We start from the raw sequence: 22,545 nt of genomic DNA, 5'->3' as shown, positions 1-22,545 counted from the left end.
CATCTCGATTTTGTCATGTAAAAGTCTAAAATTTACCAAAATAATACTCCCTCCGTTCCATAGTAGTGAAGATATTTCTTTTCGGCATGAAGATTAAGGTAAATTGTGTTAAATTAGTTAAATAAAGAAAGAATATAGCATGAAATGAAAAAGGTAGAAAGATGAAGAAAGGATAAAATAAGAGAGAGTAAAGTAAGTGAAAAGAAATGTGTTGACTTTTACTAGAAAGGGAAATGACTGAACTACTATGAAACATACCAAAATGGTAAAATGACTTCACTACTATAAAACGCTGGGAGTAGTAGCTAAGAGTGTCCACTATAAGCGGACAACCCCAATAGCTACGCCCCCTTTTTTGTCCACAGCCCCAACTTATTTGTCCGCGCCCACAAAAAAAAACTGTCCACAGCTATAAGGTGGACACTTCCAATAGCCCCAAAATTTTGTATCCACTTTTCATTTAATTTTAAAAAAATCAAAAATTTTGTACCGGCTACTTATTTCTCTCCTTCTTCCTTCTTCCTTCTCCAATCTCCCTCTCCCTCTAAAAATGTCGAAAATTAAAAAAAAATTATCCGAGCGGTCGGCGCGCCTATAGGCGCGGCGATCGGGGACCGGCGCGTCCTCGCACATAACTCGCCGGAGTGCCGTCTGCCCCAACAAAAATCATCCACCCCGGGGCGGACGCTTCCTCCACTATAGGCCGGCGGGGCGGTATCGGAATGGGGGCGGCCGGCGCGCCGCCCTATAGTGGACACCCTAATAAAGGAATGTTAGATGAAAGAATACAAATGAAGATGTTTACTAGAGGAATTTAAAAGGCAGTAACTGCTTAGGCTGGGCGTGAGAGTTATTGATGACGAGTGACGACATATGCACTTTTTACAAGAAAAGAGAAGGAAACTATAGAACACATTAGAGCATCTCCAAGAGCATCCATAATGGCGGCGAGCGAACCGGCGAGTGCCGGAGATAGAAAGAGAAGGAAACTATAGAACACATTAGAGCATCTCCAAGAGCATCCACAATGGCGGCGAGCGGACCGGCTAGCCAATCTCCGGCACTCGCCGGTTCGCTCGCCGAACCATTGTAACCGGCGAGCGCCATTTCGGCAAAAAAATCGGCGAGCGCGCGCCGATCCGCGAGCGCTGGGCGATGCGCTCGCCGGTCCGCTCGCAGCCATTGCAGGCTCCGGACCAGCGAGCGATCGGCGAGAGATTTTTTTTTAAAATTTTTGAAACACTATATATACGCGCTTTGCACGTCATTTTCATTCGCACCACTTGTTTTAACGAGTACTCTCTCTATCTTAATTTCTGTACAAGATCAACAACAGGAAATGAGCAACGTTGGTGGTAGTAGTGGTGGTAGTGTTGGGGATGCTGAGGAGTACGAACGTCGAATGAATGAAGCGTTAGAGGCCTATACGAACCGTGAGATTGATCGGCTGATGCAGAAGGCCTTGCAGCCGGCGGTACCTCGACCACGACCAGTTGGCCACTGCCGAACAGTGATTAAATGTGATCACGTAGCTGCACATCAGCGCCTATACGAAGACTACTTCGCACAGGAGCCGCGGTTCAACGCCAACCTTTTCAGGCGCCATTTTAGGATGAGCAGAGCCCTGTTTATGCGTATTGTTAACGCCTTGGAGCATCGATATCTGTATTTCCGCTTCAGGCACGATGCGGCTGGCATACCCGGCCACACACCTATTCAAAAGTGCACTGCGGCAATCAGGAAGTTGGCCTACGGAGGCGCGGCAGACATGTGGGACGAGTACCTCCACATCGGTGAGACGACTGCCCTTTTTAAATTTTCCGTGATTAGTACCTTCGAAGCCGTACCCCCGAAGACTGCCAGGATCTGATGCAGATGCACGGGGAGAAGCATGGGTTCCCGGGTATGTTAAGCAGCATAGATTGTTTGCATTGGGAGTGGAAGACTTGTCCCGCTGCCTGGAAGGGGTTCTACATGACCGGCTACAAGGGAAAGAATCCCACGATGATCCTCGAGGCCGTAGCTGACTATCGGCTGTGGATTTGACATGCATATTTTGGGGTAGCCGGGTCGAACAACGACCTCAACGTCCTCAACTCGTCGCCCCTTTTCAACGAGCAGTATCACGGCGTCGGTCCGACCATCAGTTTTATCGCCAACGGGAACCAGCATGATATGAGCTACTACTTGGCGGATGGGATATACCCTAGGTGGCCCGTCTTTGTAAAGACGATCTGGTGCGCATCAGATGAGAGGAAGGCCTACTTTGCGGAACGACAGGAGTCGGCGCGCAAGGACGTGGAGCGCGCATTTGGTGTGCTCCAGTCGCGATGGGCGGCAATTAGGGGTCCAACGTGTTTGTGGCATGTCGACTGCATTGCTGATATAATGTACGCCTGTATTATCATGCACAACATGATTGTCGAAGATGAAGGTGTACAACTGACTAGTTGGGCCAACGACGATAATGAAGCCGGTCCAAGCCACGGCGTGGCCGCCCCCAACGTACGAAGTGGGGTCCCGCACGATGAAGCCGGCCTCCTCCAAGCACATGCCGACATGCGCCAAACGGATGCTCATATTCGACTCCAAAAGGATTTAATTGAAGAGTTGTGGGCGCGGAGGATTGCACGACGTTAGTTTTTTTTATTATTATGTAATTTTTTTAAATGTACTTTTTTTAATTTAAATAAAATTATTGGATTTTCCCGTATCTGTGTCGTCAATTTAATTCCGTATTTTGTGTGATTGTCAATTATTCAGCTTATATAATTTTGAGTGATGTGGCTAGGCTATTGCTAGGCTATTGCTGGGCTATTTGCTTGTCCTGATGATGTGGCAGGAGGATTTTTAGTGCTGATGATGTGGCATGAGGAGTTTGTGGCTGGGCTATTGCTAGGCGAAAGCCATTGTGGATGCTCTAATAGAAATAGCCCAGCCATAGCCTACTCACAAACTTCTTCTGCCACATTAGCAGCACTAAAAACTCCTTCTGCCACATCATCAGGACAAACAACTGGATAAGCAATAGCCTAGCCATAGCCTAGCCACAATAAACAAAATTATAAAAACACATAATTAACAATCACACAAAATACGGAATTAAACTCAATAATAATATTGAAATTTAAAAAGTACATTAATTAAAAAAGTACATTAATTATAAAAAATTTACATTAATTTAAAAAAAATCTAACGACGTGCAGTCCTTTGCGCCCACAACTCTTCAATTAAAACAAGTGGTGCGAATGAAAATGACGTGCAAATTGTTGGATATTTTAGTGTAATTGGATTGACTTGATTGATCAATATGATCATAATGAGACATCAAATAAGTTGGAAGTGCGGAGTGTACACTTATTTAAATTCGTTATGATTAGACGGGGGTTTGGGGGCAGCGCCCCCGAGTAGTGGGGTCCAAGGGGCAGCGCCCCTGGCTGGGGTCTTTTTTATTTCCATTAAAGTTGTTGTACAGAAAATTCATCCGGAAACGTAATTTCTGAAAGTTGAAGGACTAATTTGCAATAATTTGAAAACGAAGAGACGCGACTCTTCGTCTTTAGCCTCTTCTTATGATCGATTTCTGGTTCAAAGTTGAGATCGAAATATAGACATACAGATCGCGTATATATAGTGTTTTGAAAAATTAAAAAAAAATTGAGCTGGCTGATCGCTCGCCGATTAGGATCCTGCAATGGCGGCCATCCGATCGGCGAGCGCATCGTTCAGTGCTCGAAAATCGGTGTGCGCTCACCGATTTGCCGCTCGCCGCCTGCAATGGTTCGGAGAGCGGACCGGCCAGCGCCGAGAATCGACTAGCCGGTCTGGTAGCCGCCATTGTGGATGCTCTTATTTTCACTTGTTCCCCAAGAACCATTGACTTGTCTTGTGTCCTAGCTAGGCATATCCATATTTTTATGTTATTTCTTGGTCCATTCAGATATTCGCAACAGTTTATTTTCCAGAATTTGAAGTTAAATTGGAACTTTTAGAAAAAAACAATTACTATAGAGAATTGGCACATGGATTAAAAGTCGATGCCCAGACTGTTCATTGTCGTTATGATACATACTTTGGACGAAATTGGAAGCGGCTGAAGGTTTTGGTATCCAACAGGGGGGATGCCGATTGGACCTCCTGGGAGGTCTGGCGAGCCCGTTACGCCCGCCTTTGACCAATCGGGCGAGTGCGACGAGCAAACGCGGGAGGGGACAGGGTTTCTTGTACATCGTCAGGGAGGTCGTGGGAACCGCCGCTGCTGCCGCCGCTGTAAGCACCGGTATAGTTTAGGCGCTGCTTCTTCGGCCAGCCAGCATCTACACCTGCCCAAAACTTCTCGGAGTCCATCAGCACCTCATAGCAGTTCCAGTAGGTGAACTCCTTGTAAAGTCCGGGCTAGGGAAAGGCTTTCTCCGCTATCCTCCTGCAGTCCTCGTCAGTTTGGCCACTGGTCTGCATTCGGAGGGCGTTGGTGTACAAGCCAGAAAATCGGGAGACCCCAGTCCGGATTCGGTCTCACCCCTTCCGGCACTCCTCCCCGCTGCGTGGCCTCCCCTTCGGGCAAATTGCTTTGTAGGCTGCTGCTATTTTAGCCCACAAGTTGACGATCCTCTGATTGTTTGAGGCGAGGGGATCATCGCAAACACTCACCCACGCCTTGGACAGCGCGACGTTCTCTGCGTCGTCCGCGTCCGTCCACTTCCTCCGTGCCGGGCTGTCGTCACCAGCCTTCTGTGATGACTCGCCGACCACCCTTTTCCCCTTCTTCTTCTTGGGCGCGCCCCGACCCCGCCCTACTCCCCCCGTTTGAACGTGAACTGCGTCTCCGCTGGGGTCGATGTGTACGAAGAAGCAGTAACAAAATCAAAACTGGGGCGATAGACGTTGTCCCCCCCCGGCGTCCCCTGCATCCCCGGGTACCCCGGCATCATCTGCATCCCGGTTGCCCACCCCGGCATCATCTGCCTCCCGGGTTGCATCCCCAGTACCCCCAGCCTGCCCGGCATCCCCTGCCATCCCGGCATACCACCCCCGGATGCCATCCCGGGCATCATCTGCTGCCAAGGGTACATGTTGTAGTACCCGGCCATCGGACCCCATCCACCTCCCACGGGTACCGTGGGAGTTTGAGACCCGCTCGTCCCTGGAGTAGGCTCGTTGTTGTGCTCCATTTCGCGTTGTTGCTCTTGTACAGAAATTAAGATAGAGAAAATACTCATTAAAACAAGTGGTGCAAATGAAAATGACGTGCAAATCGCGTATATATAGTGTTTCGAAAATTAAATAAAAAAAATTTTCCGCTTGCCGATCGCTCGCCGATCGGGAGCCTGCAATGGCGGCCAGCCGATCGGCCAGTGCATCGGCCAGCGCTCGGGAATCGGCGTGCGCTCGCCGATTTGGCACTCGCCGGCTGCAATGGTTCGGCGAGCGCCAGGGATCGGCTAGCCGGTGGGCTCGCCGCCATTGTGGATGCTCTTATCATATACTGTTAGTTTTAAAAATACAACTCATACGCCATTTACACTAACAAAAATAACATAATGACTCTTCTTTTAGGTACACGCTTACTTCTAGATAAATAAAAAAAGAAAAATGATGTCAATAAAAAGTTAGTAAATGAACTTAAATATTATTTAAGTTTAGATTTAATGTAAATGAGATATAAATATAAATTACTTAGAATAGTGATCTAGGGAAACCACTACTTAAATGCTTAACTACAGAACATGAATTTAATTTACTATAAGAGCGATTTAGTTCACTATAGGAAGGAGTGAACCAAAACGCCTTTACAATGAACTAAATCCTTCACGAAGTAAATACTTCACTATAATGGTATTTTGGTTCACTCCTTCCTATAGTGAACTAAATCACTCTTATAATGAACTAAATCGCTCGTATAGTGAACTAGATCCTTTTGATCTAATGACTGAGATTTGTTCTCTAGTTATACATTCAATATTAGTTATACTTTAATCATCTCCCTATAAGGTTATCTATATGATATAATTAGCATTTCTTTGATATATATATATATATATATATATATATATATATATAGGATAGTGATCAAGATATAACTAATCTTAAGTGTATAACTAGAGAACAAATCTCAGTCACACATCTTAATGGAACAAATATTATTTATTTTAATAATACAAAATAGGCCAAGGGTATTTTTGGAAGGTACATTATCAAATTTAAATCAGCGATCAAATTACGTGATTTGATCCCAACGGAGAGGAGTGGGGATTCCGGCGGTCAGCTCTGCCCCAGCGGTCACAGATTAGAGAGCGGAGGTGGTGGAGCGAGACGGCGTTAGCGGAGTGGACGTAGCTGTCGCAATTGAGGCACATGGCGGCGTCGTCGGACTTGCAGTAAACCATCGCCATGAGTCGTGGCTGAAGGAGAGTATTTCGAATCTGGAGAAGGCGTTGGCAGATGAGAGGGCTGCTAGCATGGAGGCGCAACTGAAGTCGCTGGCAGATATGGCAAAGGCAGAGCATGAGTTGAACGAATTGAGGGAGCGATTGAGCCAAGCTTCTCATCGCAGCTGGGAGCTTCAAGAACAGATCAATCGCAAGCCTAATTGTGTTATATTGTAATGTGATCTTCGTTCAATCAACACTGGAGGATGGACCTTAAATGAATTGAATTATTGCTGTTCAATTCAATGTAACATGCAAAATCGAGAAACATTGAAAGATTGGTTGTTGAGAATATATCAGTAGTTGGGTACTTGGGTTTATTGACATATTAGGTTAAACACAACATTTTGATGATAGTAATTGATAAGTATAAACCTTTCCAATGTGTTTTTGGATTATTTTGTTTTCTAGGATCAGAAATATAAATCCAATTATGGATTTTTGCTCTGCCACATGAATGAGTATAAAAATTTTTACTTCACTCTTGTTTACAAAACACATCACTCTTATTGTGATTTTACTTCACTCTTGTTTACAAAACACATCACTCTTATTGTGATTTTGTTAACAAAACACATCACTCTTATTCTGATTTTACTTCACTCTTGTTAACAAAACACATCACTCTTATTCTGATTTTACTTCACTCTTGTTTACAAAACACATCACTCTTATTCTGATTTTACTTCACTCTTGTTAACAAAACACATCACTCTTATTCTGATTTTACTTCACTCTTGTTTACAAAACACATCACTCTTAGCATGATTTTACTTCACTTTTGTTTACAAAACACATCACTATTCGAATGATTTTACTTCACTCTTGTTTACAAAACACATCACTCTTATTGTGATTTACTTCACTCTTGTTAACAAAACACATCACTCTTATTCTGATTTTACTTCACTCTTGTTAACAAAACACATCACTCTTATTCTGATTTTACTTCACTCTTGTTTACAAAACACATCACTCTTATTCTTATTTTACTTCACTCTTGTTAACAAAACACATCACTCTTATTCTGATTTTACTTCACTCTTGTTTACAAAACACGTCACTCTTATCATGATTTTACTTCACTTTTGTTTACAAAACACATCACTATTCGAATGATTTTACTTCACTCTTGTTTACAAAACACATCACTCTTATTGTGATTTTACTTCACTCTTGTTAACAAAACACATCACTCTTATTCTGATTTTACTTCACTTTTGTTTACAAAACACATCACTCTTATTGTGATTTTACTTCACTCTTGTTTACAAAACACATCACTCTTATTGTGATTTTACTTCACTCTTGTTTACAAAAGTGATTGTTGGAATGAATTTGATATTCCTTCTTCTTCTTGGCAGATTTTCGCTTCTTCGCACCTGGTGTTTTTTTATGTTTTTCATGTTTTTTTATGAATAGCTAAAGTGACTTCAATTACAATAAGGTTAAGCGTATCAACAATACTATTACGATATTAATTAAAAACTAATTTGTACACAGCTTTCGCAGAAACCAAAATCAAATGGATCAGCTGAAGCCAAGTCCGCTCAATTCAAGGCCGCTGACGCCGATCAGCTTCATCGAGCGAGCCGCCACCGTCTACGCCGACTGCACCTCCATCGTCTACGGCTCCACCACCTACAGCTCGAACCGCCACTCAATCGCGGCGGATCTCGACGGAACGCTCCTGATCTCCCGCTCCTCCTTCCCTTACTTCATGCTCGTGGCGATCGAGGTCAGCAGCCTCCTCCGCAGCCTCATCCTCCTACTCGCCTTCCCTCTCATCGTCGTTTCTCAATGAATTTCTCAATGAATTCAATTTTGCACCTAACATGATTTTGGATTTAATTCGATCTGCAATGACAATAATACCCCTGACTTGTTATTATGGAGTAAATTTGTGATTGAGGGAGCTAATTTAAATAAAGCCCAATCCAGCTCAGATATGTAATAAATCGTACTAATAGGAAATTAAAATTTGTGTAATATTATTATATAAATTTTCATTAATTTGTGGAAAAAAATGAACTAGTTATTTAACTATCGCGTATGGTTTTATCGATTCCAAATAAGAAAAGGTAAAATAATAAGATTATGTTATGCTTTATCAACCCCAAACTCCCAAGTAAGAAATGTTACCAGAATAAGATAGTTAACAGTATGATGATGTGCAACACTACTGGGCCCGCAACGGCTTTTGGTGGGCCCATTAACTCAGTTTTCTACGATGGTGGGCCCACGGACCGGTCAAGGGAAAGATAAAAGCTGTTTTGGATCCGAAGCTGACATCACATCTCTCTCGCAACACTTAATTAGTAGTAGTATTAAATTGGATGACATTTTTTTTCTATATTATTGGTCATAATGTAGAATTAAGTACTTTAGTTTGAACAATAGCATGTATAGTGGTGGAGAGCTACGAAAAATTCAGACAAAAAGAAACTAAATTCAGAACGTTATATTAATCAAATTCAGACAAAATGAAACCAAATTTAGAACCCTACAAATAATATACCTTGAAATTCCAGCATTTAATTTAAAATCATGTACTCATACTTAGCCATTCAATTTACTAGGATAACACAGTTTATGTAACCCTATTATATTAATCCGCAATTATTCCATAGATATTTAATCAAGTCATATCTGGCAAACTCCAAGTGAAAGATTTCAGACACTTTTGTATAAGAGCTAAAAACAGCATATTACCAGAAAAAGGTAAGAAAAATATCATGTTCCCAATTAACTCATGGAGTACACAAACGTAAATAATTAAATAAAACACAAAATTCCTTTCAGATTCAACCTAACGTAGGAGCTTCCATAGCGGTGAGCAGGGTCCGTCCATCCGTCCGTGCCACTGGCAAGGATACCCCTGTCTGTCGCTGCGCTCTTGCAGCTGGCACGGACGTGCTTTTAGCTAAGAGCACGTCCATGCCAGCGAGCAGGGCGACGTGCCACATTTCTATTGGTCGTTGACATTTTTTTTTAAATCGAAAATAATATCAAAAATTAAAAAAAAATCGGATTCCCAAAAATATACAGATTTTATTACCATTTTTTTGAATTTTTTTTAAAAAAATTTAATCCTAAAATCATCTATAAATACACACATTCATCATCCATTTGGGCGAAATTCAGCCAAGTGGGTTTTTTTAATTTTATGAATTTAATTATGTAATTTTTAATTTTTAGGATTTAAATTATCTAATTTTTAAATTTTAAGACTTTAATTATGAAATTTTTAATTTTTAGGATTTTAATTATGTAACTTTTAATTTTTTAGTAATTAGTAATAGTATTTTGGGTATTTTTAATGCATTTTAATATTGTGGAAATGTTTTTATTTAAATTGAATAATGGAATGATGTGACTCTTGTGCTCGTCCTTGTGGAAGAGCACGGATGTGAGTGTTATGCTCTTGCCTAAGAGCAGGGAGTAAAAGTGGGTCCGAGCACACATCCGTGCTCGTTGGCAAGAGCAGGATATGGATGCTCTAATACTTTGCCTCAGAAAAAGAAATAGGTATATAATTATTGCAATATTTTATTTCCTATTAGTACGATTTGTTCCCATTTTTTAATTATTACAAATTCGAGTAATATTTTTAAAATGTGATCAACATTCTCTATTAATTTGTTCCCATTTTTTAATTATTACAAATTCGAGTAATATTTTTAAAATGTGATCAACATTCTCTATTAATCCGTCAAAAAATTGCTTAATTCATTTTCTTTTGATCTTTTCCTAAAGCTGAAAGACTTATTTTGTTGTCGCATTGATCATTTCCTCAAAATCTCATTTTAATCACTTTTCTTTCACCTCCTTCAATCCTTTTCTTAATTCTTGTTAAAAACACATATTAACTGTAAATACAAGCATGGCTGCAAACAGATTTGCAACGATGCTACACAGACACACCAACAAAATCACACTGATTCTCATCTACGCAGTGCTGGAATGGATTCTGATCTTCCTCCTCCTCCTCAACTCCCTCTTCTCCTACTTCATCATCAAAATCGCCGACTTTTTCGGCCTGAACCCTCCGTGCTTCTGGTGCGCGAGAATCGATCCCGCAAAAGGGGGCAAAAACATTCACAGGGATCTTCTCTGCGAATCCCACTGCAAGGAGGTTTCGAGACTGTGTTACTGCTCCAACCACCGGAAGTTGGTGGATTCCGAGGGTATGTGTAAGGATTGTTTTTCCTCGTCGAAGAATTTTGCTCTGTTTCCATGGATGAAAGGGTTTGGAGTAAGTTTGAAGTGTTGTTGTTGTGGGGTATGTGTAGATGATGATGGTGGGGAACATTCTTCTTATATTCTGCTCAAGACTTCATCTTGGGATGCTTTGGAATGTGCCCAGAAAGAGAATTTGATTGTTGATTGTGATCAAGTTGAGGAAGGATTTGATGATTTTGCGGAGAAGATTCTTGATTCTTCTGCTGATTTTGGTGGCGTTGGAATGGTTGAGATTGATGGCAATTCGGTGGAAGCAGGGGAAGATGAAGTTGAGAGAGGAAGGGAAACTGTTTTGGAAGAGAAGTCGGTTTTGATCATGAAGGATAAGTCTGTGCAGGTGTGTGTTGAAGAAGATGAAGTTCCGCCTCAGCATTTGGAGTTTTTCCTGGATTACAGTGGTCACACTTTGGTTCCGATTGAGTTGGTCGATTTGATGATGGATGAGCATCTTGGCGAGGGGAATGATAGGATTGAAGATGATGGTGAAGGCAATGAGAGAGAGCCATTGGTTTTGGGGAGAGAGGAGAAAAGGGCAGGTGCATTTCTTGATGTTGATATCAATGAGGAACCTACATACGCGATGCTTGAGGTCATGGAAATGGAAGAAGATGAAAACTCTCTTGTGTTTCATGCGAAAGGCTCTCATTTTGAGACCACGTTTCCACTGGCACGGTGGCCTTCTGTGGAGGCAAATGGAGATCTAGAAATGGCTGGAGCATCGGTGGAGGAACAATCAGATGATCGTGCAGGTATATTGCAATTTCTTTGTTTTGTTTCTGAGATTGCTTTGCTGAGAATTGTGTGATGTCTTGAATGTTTGAATGTGCAATTGAAACAATGCTGTTTTGTTTAGATAATAATGTAGCATGTGAGGAGGTTACTCCGGGAAACAATGAAAATGAAGCAGATGTCTCAATTGGAACTGACATTCCTGATTTAGATGTAGCAGATGAGATTATACAAATTCAAGATTCTGCTCATTCGTATGAGTGCAGTCACAAAGATCCGTCAACGAGTTGTGCTGATCTTTATGCACCATATGATGGTCATGGTAATTTTGGAGTTCTTGCTTGTATGAGTTATATGTTAGTTGCTTGGATTTTTAATTTTTGTTTTTGAATTGAGCTCGAAAATTTTGTTCTATTAGGTCCTAGTGAAGTTGAGGAGCAGATGGTGGAGCTAGAATCGTTATCGTATGAGGATAAGGAGCATGTGAAGGCGAACGAGCCTTCGTTTCAGTCTGAAGTGAATGAGACTGGGGAGGAAGAGGATAAGTTTCCTGATACGCTGACGTCTGTGGATAGCCACAACCAGTTACACAAGAAGTTGTCACAGCTCGAGAAGAGGGATTCGGGGACTGAAGAGTCATTGGATGGGAGTGTGACGAGTGAGTTGGAAGGTGGTGATGGAGTTGTCACTGTTGAGCGGTTACAGGCAGCACTGAGATCACAATGCAAGGCGTTGCAAGCATTGTACATGGAGTTGGAAGAGGAGCGTAGTGCCTCTGCTGTGGCGGCCAATCATACAATGGCAATGATAAACAGGCTGCAGGAAGAGAAGGCTGCGATGCAGATGGAGGCTCTGCAGTATCAGAGGATGATGGAGGAGCAGTCGGAATACGATCAAGAAGCTCTGCAGCTCATGAATGAGCTAATGGTGAAGAGAGAGAGGGAGAAGCAGGAGGTGGAGAAGGAGTTGGAAGGGTATAGGAAGAAGCTATTCGAGTATGAGACTAGGGAGAAGGTGAGGACGTTGAGAAAGAGCAAAGACGGGAGCACAAGGAGTGGATTCTCATCGGCTTCTTGTAGCAATGCTGACGATAGCGATGGATTGTCCATTGATCTGAATCAAGATGCCAAGGAAGAAGAGGGGTTTTACAGCCATCAAGAAAAATACAAAAACCAGAGCACGCCTGTCGATGCAGTCGTCAACTTGGAGCAATCGTTAGCCGATTTTGAGGAAGAGAGGATGTCCCTACTCGAGCAGCTCGAGGTTCTAGAAGAGAAGCTCTTGACATTGGACGATGATGATGACGACAAGGAGAAAAATTCCAAGGAAGAAAATGGTCATCATCATCTTAATGGTGAAATAAATGGACATGCAAATGGCTTTGCTAAAGAAACAACGAAAGGGAAGCATCATCATCAACACTGGCGAATCGCGGGCCACCAGGGCAAATCACTGCTCCCCCTCTTCGATGCAATCTGTGATGAAAACGGAGATGCAATGCTGAATGGAAATGGAGTGCACGATTCTTCTCACGATGAATCAGAGTTCGAGAGACAGCAAGCTCTCGAGGAAGATAGGTTGTTTCTCAAGCACTGCGTTAGCTCTCTGAAGAAAGGTGACAAGGGCATGGATCTCCTTCATGAAATCCTGCAGCATCTGCATGATCTCCGCAACGTGGAGGTTCGAACCAGAGCATGGACGACGGTACTATAAATGAAACAAGTCATCATCAAGTATCCATCCATATCCACAAAATATCCTTTGTATAACTTTAAATCTTACATATTTTCCATTGTCTTGCAGTATGCTACAAAACTGTAAAGATCATATTTTTCTTACACCATTTTCCTCTCTGTCTAAGGTAATCCAAAGCTACTAACGCTTGATGCAAAAGAAACAGCTAATGAGGAGAGGGAATTGAAGACTCTTGTTTTGAGGTAAAATTTGCAGACAAGAATTTGAAATCTGCTGGAGTTTTGGTCCTTTGTTTCCTTACTATTGTGTCATGGTAGACCCAATATTTTTAGTGGGAAAAAGGGGGTGATGAATGTATCTGTGTGTAGTCTAGTGATCACAAATAGCTGTTGTCACTTTTGTTATGTTTTTGTGAGTTAACATTTCATTAGGCATTTAGGAGTAGGTTTAGTTCCATTTTTCATGTTTGGAGAGAGAGGGGAAAAAGGGGTAAGCAACTTCCTATTTCCAAGTCTCATTATATTTGCATGATTCAAATTAATCAGAGTTTGTTTATTTATTTGGAAGGTCTAGTAGTAAACTACCTGTACCCATCTGTAATTATATAAAAATGAGTGTGTTTGTCTACTGTTATTTTTAGTTTAGTTTAAGCTTTCTATTGTCTGCAAGTTGAGCAGGACAGTGTTTTTTAATTACTACTAAAATCAAATTAATATTGGTAGCAAATGGATGCCTTTGCCAAAAAATTGTGCTTTAAGCACAAACTTTGCTTTTTAGTGGGACCATGCTTTGAAAACACACATGAGAGCCGCTTAAGGTCATGATTACATGCAACTTAATCCTTCCTAATCACCATGGTAATGACACACTATTATTTAATCCATAATCTTGGTTGGCATTGTTATAATAATTCACATAATTTAGAGCATATTATAAAAATTTATACCAAGTTATGAACAAAATTCAGTCAAATAACCAAGCAATGAAATTTAACATTTTCCCATGTACTATCATTTTAATTTTTAGCAAATAGTATACTCTCAATTGATATAATCCTACATCCTTAATTAATTAACTGTAATTTTCAAGCTAGCTATGTACTACTCCCCGTTCTTGAAAATTTGTCACATTTCATTTTCTGCATTCATTTTTAAAAAATAATAATAAATAGTTAAAATGAAGAGAGATAAAATAAGAGAGAATAATGTAGATAAGAAGAGTTTTCTCTATATGATTCTTTCTCTTACTTTACTTTATCTTTACTTCAACTATTTATTAGTATCATTTTTTTAAAACGATCGCAGAAAAAGAAATGTGACAAATTTTCAGGGACCGAGGGAGTAATAAATAAGTACTAATTAATTATTAATGCTAAATTACTGTGTAGTACTATTTGCTTAAATCGCACTTCCCCTGCTACGCAACATAGGAGATTAATTTAAATAGAGATGTACTTAAATAACTAGAGCATGTTTTGCTCATGATTATCAAATATTCTCTAAATCTGTATCTGACATTAATCATGAACACAACTTACGATAGATACTGTTTATTCCATTATTCTTCTATTGCAAAACAAATTAATGTAAGATTCTTACGCCGCTGCTTGCATCAAAGTTGGATCCTTATAATAGTCTACGAATAAAAGTCCCATTTTTTTATTTTGATCCAACTACGAATAGTCAGTTCATAATTATTATAAATAGTAAAGAGACCCCACATTCCACTCACACATCATTTAAAACTAATATATACAAGTGGGACTCCTATTCCACTAACTTTCTTCCACCCACTTTTTTTAACATTTCTTAAAACCAGTGAGGAAACAAATGAGACTCCTATTCGCGGACGGAGGAATAATAGTATTTTTATTCTGTAGTCCACAGTCTATCCATCTTTACAAGTGTATTCTTATTATAAAAAGTTATGAAGAGGCTTGGTTGTAAACTACTCCTTCCGTTTGCGAATAGGAGTCTTATTTTTTTCATTTTCATCCGTCCGTGAATAAGATTCTCAGTTTACTTTTTTACTATAAATGGTAATATGATCTCACATTTCACTAACTCATTTTACTCACATTTCATTTAAAATTAATATATACAAGTAAGACTCATATTCCACTTATTTTTTTTCCACTCACTTGCTTATTTTTCTTAACATATTCTAAAACTCGTGCCGCCAAGAAATGAGACTTCTAATGGCGGACGGAGGGAGTAACATTAAAGAATTACATATTTTCTCCCATTTAGAGTTTTACTACTTTTTTTCTCCAGATAACAAATCCCATTTATGAAAGTATCTCAATTTAAACTTTGCCATTTATATTTACCTAGCAAATTCTATTAAATAACTCAAGAATAAGCGATTTTAAAAATATCTCAGAAATTTGTGATTATCTTCAACGCTAATCATGTTAGAGGGAAAAAACGAATACGAAGTTATGTACATATAAGTCTCGTTTTGAATGATGGAATAAAATTACCCACATAATACGAATAAATAATTGAAACAAAACAATCAAGATGAGTATCTGTATCGACAAGAGGGAGAGAAGGAGATCAAAAGTAAGGTGATCCCAAATGTTGCGTGAATATTATGGAACATGATTTAGTAGGAATCTTAACTATGAAATTGTAGGTTCGGATAAGTTTTGTACATATACCACACTTAGAGTTGTCAACCAGCCCGACCCACGCCCGACCCACCAGTGAAACAAAGCGGACCTGGGCTGGGCTCATTAGTTGAGATGGGCTCCAATTGGGCCATTTTGTAAACCCAGGGCCGGCCCAAGACCGGCCTAGGCCTAGGAACAGCCCGGGACAAGCAAAGGCCCATCAGAGGCCCGCCTTCTATAAATATAAATAGGTGATTAATCACTAATAATAGCGTATTTCTCTATTTTTGCATATCATCTTATGCACGAGACATGTTAATTTTGTCTATATCATTCCAATTTTTTGGATATCTCCGAATGGACACAAACAATAATAGTTTAATATCAACATAAGTTTCCAACTAAATCATGAATGCAACATTAATCAATCTTGATTACATCTAATTTTTTTTCTTATATTTTTTTTATCCAAGATGTAAAAAAGATACTCCCTCCGTCCGCCATTAGGAGTCTCATTCTTTGGCGGCACGGATTTTAAGAAATGTTAAGAAAAGTGAGTGGAAAATAGTTAGTGAAATAGGGGTCTCACTTGTATATATTAATTTTAAATGAAATGTGAGAGGAATGAGTTAGTGGAATGTGGGGCCCTATTACCATTTATGGTAAAAGTGATGTCACACCTCAACCCCTCTGACGTATACTCTTATAATAAATAAATCCATTATCATAAAAGCAATCAATACACATGTCTAATTCATTAAACACCCATATTATTTAAGTTCAATCCAAAACTTATCCGATACATATTTCAAAACATTCTACACAGTAGTAGAACCCTCTCACCACTCTATTCACTATACATTTATCTACATGTAAAATTATGAGGAGGAGAAGATTCCCAATATGCGTCAGCCGTCGAACCTGATAACACGTGGATTTCCTATGACCCATATCAGTCAAAACTTTACTGTTATCTTATTCCTGAAAAATTTAGTGGTTTATATGAGCCACAACTCAGTATATATAAATTCCACCTTTAATCTCACATGATACAAACATCAAGCATATTCTTTTATCAATACATATAATCAGAAACAATATATAACATAATTTAAAAACAAACCATTTCGTATTCATATGCATATGTCACTCTATTCAGTTTATTATTCTGTAACAGTCAAGCCTGGTATCTGCCCGGGATTCCTCTATGATTGACCCGTAGGTCCCATTATGATTTGACCCGAAGGTCCCATTGTGTTTGACCCGAAGGTCTCTCTGTAATTGGACTCATAGGTCCCTCTGTAATTTGACCCGAAGGTCCCTCTGTAATTTGACCCGTAGGTCCCTCTGTAATTTCAGATCCAGTGCAAGACCGTCACAGATCCTCTTTAGTCCAATGATTCACATAATCGGTATCATAAACATATCCTTTACACCAATAACATATCCATATCATACTCCATAAAATTATCAAATATATCTATACAAACATGTCCATTTCAGCAATCAAATATTCATATCATATTTGACAATAAAAATCAAATAACATATAATCATATTGAATCACATCGTATAATCAAATCATTCATTTTGTTTAACACCTAGCAATGAAACAAATAAAACATGTAAAATTAAAAGTGTGATTTATACACACCTGATTATAGCATATTCTACTCAAGCTTTCGACATCACCTCACACTGTATGACCTTCTCCTCGCCAAAATGAATCGGACAGTAGTTCCCTTACTTTTTCTTTCCCCCTTTTTATTTTCTCCCTCCTCCACAAGTTTAAAATATATAAGCTATATAAATGATTTAGTGTCGATTATGCGACCGACTCATCATAATTTTTTTTATATTATTTAATAACCAATGTTGCTTTACGTGTCCAAATTGTAATAATACACAAATTTCGTATCCTTACACGTAGTAAAATCATAAGCCACGCAATCCTTAAAGGATTTACAAGGAAACACCTTAAATCATATATATGTATTACACGTTTCACACGCTTCTATATATTTTAATTTATTTACTATAAACATGCAATTTATATATAAGTATGTACCTTAATAGTATATTGCACATATACACACGTATTGCAAACCCATTTAAAATTAATTATTTCATATGTATAATATTTTTGTTATACTATATATATATTTGAAAAATTACTCTATGGTACACACTTAACATGATGTACAATGACGAAAAAAATGCATGTTTCGGGTTAGGGATGTCACAATTCTTCCCCTCTTTAAGAATTTTGTCCGCAAAATTCACTTTTCCCATGAGTTAATGCATCCAATAAAATCACTAACCCGTAAACATATGTGGATAGTTCTTTCTCATTTTTTCTTCAGTTTCCTAAGTAGCCTCTTCGACCCTATGATTCCGCCAACTAACTTTAACTATTGGGATCTCTTTACTTTGCAATTATTTAACATGTCGGTCTACAATATTAACTGGTTCCTCTATGTAACTCAGATTCTCATATATCTATATATCAGGATCTCTCAGAACATGTGACGGATCAGACCAATAACGTTGAAGCATACTGACGTGGAAAACATTATGAATCTGCTCTAACTCTGGAGGTAATACTAACATGTACGCTAACGGTCCAACTCTTTCGACAATATCATATGGCCCAATATAACGAGGACTCAGCTTACCTTTTGTCCAAATCGCATTACTCCTTTCCAAGGTGAGACTAGCAAGAAAACTTTATCTCCAACCTCATATTCCATCTCTTTCCGATGCTGATCATAATAACTCTTCTGTCTGTCTTGTGTTGCCTTCAACCTACTTTTAATGACATCAATCTTGGAAATAGTTTCTTGAATGATCTCCGACCCTTCTAGAATCTCCAAATCTTCTTTGTCCCAATATACTGGACTTCTACATTTCCTGCCATATAATGTTTCATATGGTGCCATTCCAATACTGCTATGAAATTGATTATTATACGCAGACTCCATCAGCGGAATATACTCATCCCCTGAACCCTGAAATTCAATAACACGAGCACAAAACATTTCTTCCAACGTCTTTATAGTTCTCTCTGACTTACCATCTTTCTAAGGGTGAAAAATATTACTAAAATATAATCATGTCTCCATAGTTGTCGAAAAGCTTTATCAAGACTGAGATACTGAATTGCGGATTTCTGTCAAACATATAAGATACTAGAATACCACATAAATCATAAATGTACCACATCTCTCGCGTACCTTTCGGCTAGGGATATAACGAACAACGCCATCTTATAGGTAAGAAATGTGCTAACTTAGTCAGTTTTTTTTTTCTACAATCATCCAAATAATATAATTCCTCTTTTGTGTTATCGATGACCCTGTACCAGAATCTATAGTAATGCTTTCTCATTTTGAGACTAGAATAGTTAAAGGCTTCAACAAACCTGTAGGTACATATTGTTATGCTTTAACCTGTTGACATGTCAAACACCTTGAAACAAACTCTATAACTTTCAATCCCTCATGATCGGCCAGAATTCAAAGAGTCTCTCCATGCTGATAAAGATGTCAAATCTTGAAAGAAATATAGTGCTACTAATTTCAAATCATGAACCTAATAAGAAAATTCATGTACTCGTGATTGTCATGACGCATAAGTAGTAAACTTTCCATTTTGCATCAAAAGATAACCAAATTTCTATTGTAAAGCATCACTGTAGATAACATAATGTCATGTACCGGTGGAAATAACCAATATAGCTGACATAGTCAATCAATGCTTCAACTTATCAAAACTGTTTTGACATGCTTCACTCTATATAAGAGAAGAACTCTTCCGTAATAACATCTTCATCAATTCAACCATAATCGAGAATCATTTTCAGTTGACAAATACTTCAATATTCTGTATATCCATTTCTATTCTCCAACCTGATATCATGTGTCCCAATAATACCACATGATCTAGCTAGACTTACACTTACCCAACATTGCAATAAGTTGTTTATCTCTCAAAACTTGCAATACTGACTGCAAGTGATTAACATGCTCATCTGTACTTCGTGAAATATACTAGTAAGTCAATAAAAATAATCACTAAGTGATATAGGAATGGTTGAGAGACTTTGTTCATCAATGTCATACATAATTGTAGGTGCAATAGTTAATTTGAAAGACATAACCAAAACTCATAATGGTCGTATCGAGTTTAAAATGGTGTCTCTGCAATATTCTCTTTAGCTATCTTCAACTGATGGTATCTTGATCGAAAGTCCGTACTCGAAAATAGTTGCATACCTTGAAATTGATCAAATAAGTCTTCTATTCTCGGTAATAGATATTTATTCTTCACAGTCACTTAATTCAACTTCCAATAGTGTATATGATGTCGCAGTGTGTCGCCTTTCTTCTTCAAAAATAATATTGGTGCTCTCCAAAGTAAAACATTGAGTCATACATATCTCTTGTCTGACAACTCTTGTAACTATTTATTCAACTCTTCAAACTCTAATCAAGACATTTGATAATGATGAATAGAAATAGATGCAGTACCTGGTAGTAACTCAATAGTGAATGTTGTCTCTTGATCAGATGCTAATCCAGGCAAATCTCCACTTTGAATAAATCGAAAAGCCGATGTAGCTAATATAAGACAAGTTGCAATTGGTCGATACCATTAAATATCACTCGATCTCGTATCGATGATTATATTACCATTTCTTTAACATGACAAGCTGCCTTAGTTCGATGAAGTGACAACCAATCTATACTCATGATAATATCAAATTTGTGTATGAACAAGGGAATCAATATCCGTTGGCAGCTCAACTGAATTAACTCGCACCACGCAGTCTAGATAAACCGTGTATACCGAAACAATGCCAGCTCATAATCAACAACAAACATAGTTCTTGTTTAAAGACAGACTCTCTCTTTACTTCATCATCACAATACACTTCTTGCATATATTTATTATTAAATTCTCTAGGAAAATCATCTGAACTGAGTACCAGAGGTTGTATCATAGATTGTGGGACTGTTTCTGCCCAATAGTAAATATTGCTTCAAAGAAGAGACACTGTATAATCAAAACATTCTTCTGACATACAACTCATCCGATTGAACACATGTTCTATATTTTTCAACCATATCTCGGCCTCGGTCAGATCAGTAGTCTCACAAAGTCAACAATTCCACTTTTCAGTGCTATTTAATGTTTCTACCTCTTTGACTCATCATTGGTCCATGTATTTACTAGAAATCACCATATAATGCAATATGTATATGAGATGTTTCTATAATTAATTGATGATGCAGGGCGGCTGACTCTTCTCTCCTCGGTGACACATGTTCATGATAATACTAATGCAAATGAAACTTCTAACCGAAACGTATCATATGATATTCATGAATGCCATGTCCCAGCGGGATTCTATCCCCGCTCTGATACCACCTAAACTGCCACACCTCAACCCCTCTGACGTATACTCTTATAATAAATAAATCCATTATCATAAAAGCAATCAATACACATGTCTAATTCATTAAACACCCATATTATTTAAGTTCAATCCAAAACTTATCCGATACATATTTCAAAACATTCTACACAGTAGTAGAACCCTCTCACCACTCTATTCACTATACATTTATCTACATGCAAAATTATGAGGAGGAGAAGATTCCCAATATGCTTCAGTCGCCGAACCTGATAACACGTGGATTTCCTATGACCCATATCAGTCAAAACTTTACTGTTATCTTATTCCTGAAAAATTTAGTGGTTTATATGAGCCACAACTCAGTATATATAAATTCCACCTTTAATCTCACATGATACAAACATCAAGCATATTCTTTTATCAATACATATAATCAGAAACAATATATAACATAATTTAAAAACAAACCATTTCGTATTCATATGCATATGTCACTCTATTCAGTTTATTATTCTGTAACAGTCAAGCCTGGTATCTGCCCGGGATTCCTCTATGATTGACCCGTAGGTCCCATTATGATTTGACCCGAAGGTCCCATTGTGTTTGACCCGAAGGTCCCTCTATAATTGGACTCATAGGTCCCTCTGTAATTTGACCCCGAAGGTCCCTCTGTAATTTGACCCGTAGGTCCCTCTGTAATTTCAGATCCAGTGCAAGACCGTCACAGATCCTCTTTAGTCCAATGATTCACATAATCGGTATCATAAACATATCCTTTACACCAATAACATATCCATATCATACTCCATAAAATTATCAAATATATCTATACAAACATGTCCATTTCAGCAATCAAATATTCATATCATATTTGACAATAAAAATCAAATAACATATAATCATATTGAATCACATCGTATAATCAAATCATTCATTTTGTTTAACACCTAGCAATGAAACAAATAAAACATGTAAAATTAAAAGTGTGATTTATACACACCTGATTATAGCATATTCTACTCAAGCTTTCGACATCACCTCACACTGTATGACCTTCTCCTCGCCAAAATGAATCGGACAGTAGTTCCCTTACTTTTTCTTTCCCCCTTTTTATTTTCTCCCTCCTCCACAAGTTTAAAATATATAAGCTATATAAATGATTTAGTGTCAATTATGCGACCGACTCATCATAATTTTTTTATATTATTTAATAACCAATGTTGCTTTACGTGTCCAAATTGTAATAATACACAAATTTCGTATCCTTACACGTAGTAAAATCATAAGCCACGCAATCCTTAAAGGATTTACAAGGAAACACCTTAAATCATATATATGTATTACACGTTTCACACACTTCTATATATTTTAATTTATTTACTATAAACATGCAATTTATATATAAGTATGTACCTTAA

The 22,545-nt window shown here is 38.5% G+C and overlaps 1 protein-coding gene and 1 non-coding gene across 6 annotated transcripts; one reads left to right on the top strand and one right to left on the bottom strand.

The window, feature by feature from the left end:
- The first annotated feature begins 10,211 nt into the window (after positions 1–10,211).
- LOC121755042 (myosin-binding protein 2-like) lies at positions 10,212–13,721 on the top strand. 5 transcript variants are annotated; one of them, XM_042150329.1, is made up of 5 exons: positions 10,212–10,615; positions 10,721–11,419; positions 11,524–11,742; positions 11,818–13,103; positions 13,261–13,721. In XM_042150329.1, exons 1-5 carry the CDS (start codon positions 10,312–10,314, stop codon positions 13,276–13,278), a joined length of 2,526 nt encoding a protein of 841 aa, XP_042006263.1. In that variant the 5' UTR covers positions 10,212–10,311; the 3' UTR covers positions 13,279–13,721. The 5 variants fall into 5 exon arrangements, 4 of the variants coding, with proteins under 4 accessions (XP_042006263.1, XP_042006262.1, XP_042006260.1 ...); XR_006040608.1 differs by having other exon boundaries at positions 10,213–11,419; positions 11,818–13,162; XM_042150328.1 differs by having other exon boundaries at positions 10,213–11,419; positions 11,524–11,721.
- A 2,251-nt stretch (positions 13,722–15,972) lies between these two features.
- Positions 15,973–16,073, bottom strand: LOC121756630. The gene has a single exon (XR_006041011.1). It is a non-coding gene; the product is annotated as a U6 spliceosomal RNA (small nuclear RNA).
- Positions 16,074–22,545: the final 6,472 nt, after the last annotated feature.

This window comes from Salvia splendens, chromosome 11, assembly GCF_004379255.2.
Source record: "Salvia splendens isolate huo1 chromosome 11, SspV2, whole genome shotgun sequence".
In the NCBI taxonomy this organism is placed as follows: Eukaryota; Viridiplantae; Streptophyta; class Magnoliopsida; order Lamiales; family Lamiaceae; genus Salvia; species Salvia splendens.
This window is presented reverse-complemented; position numbering and strand designations above follow the sequence as displayed.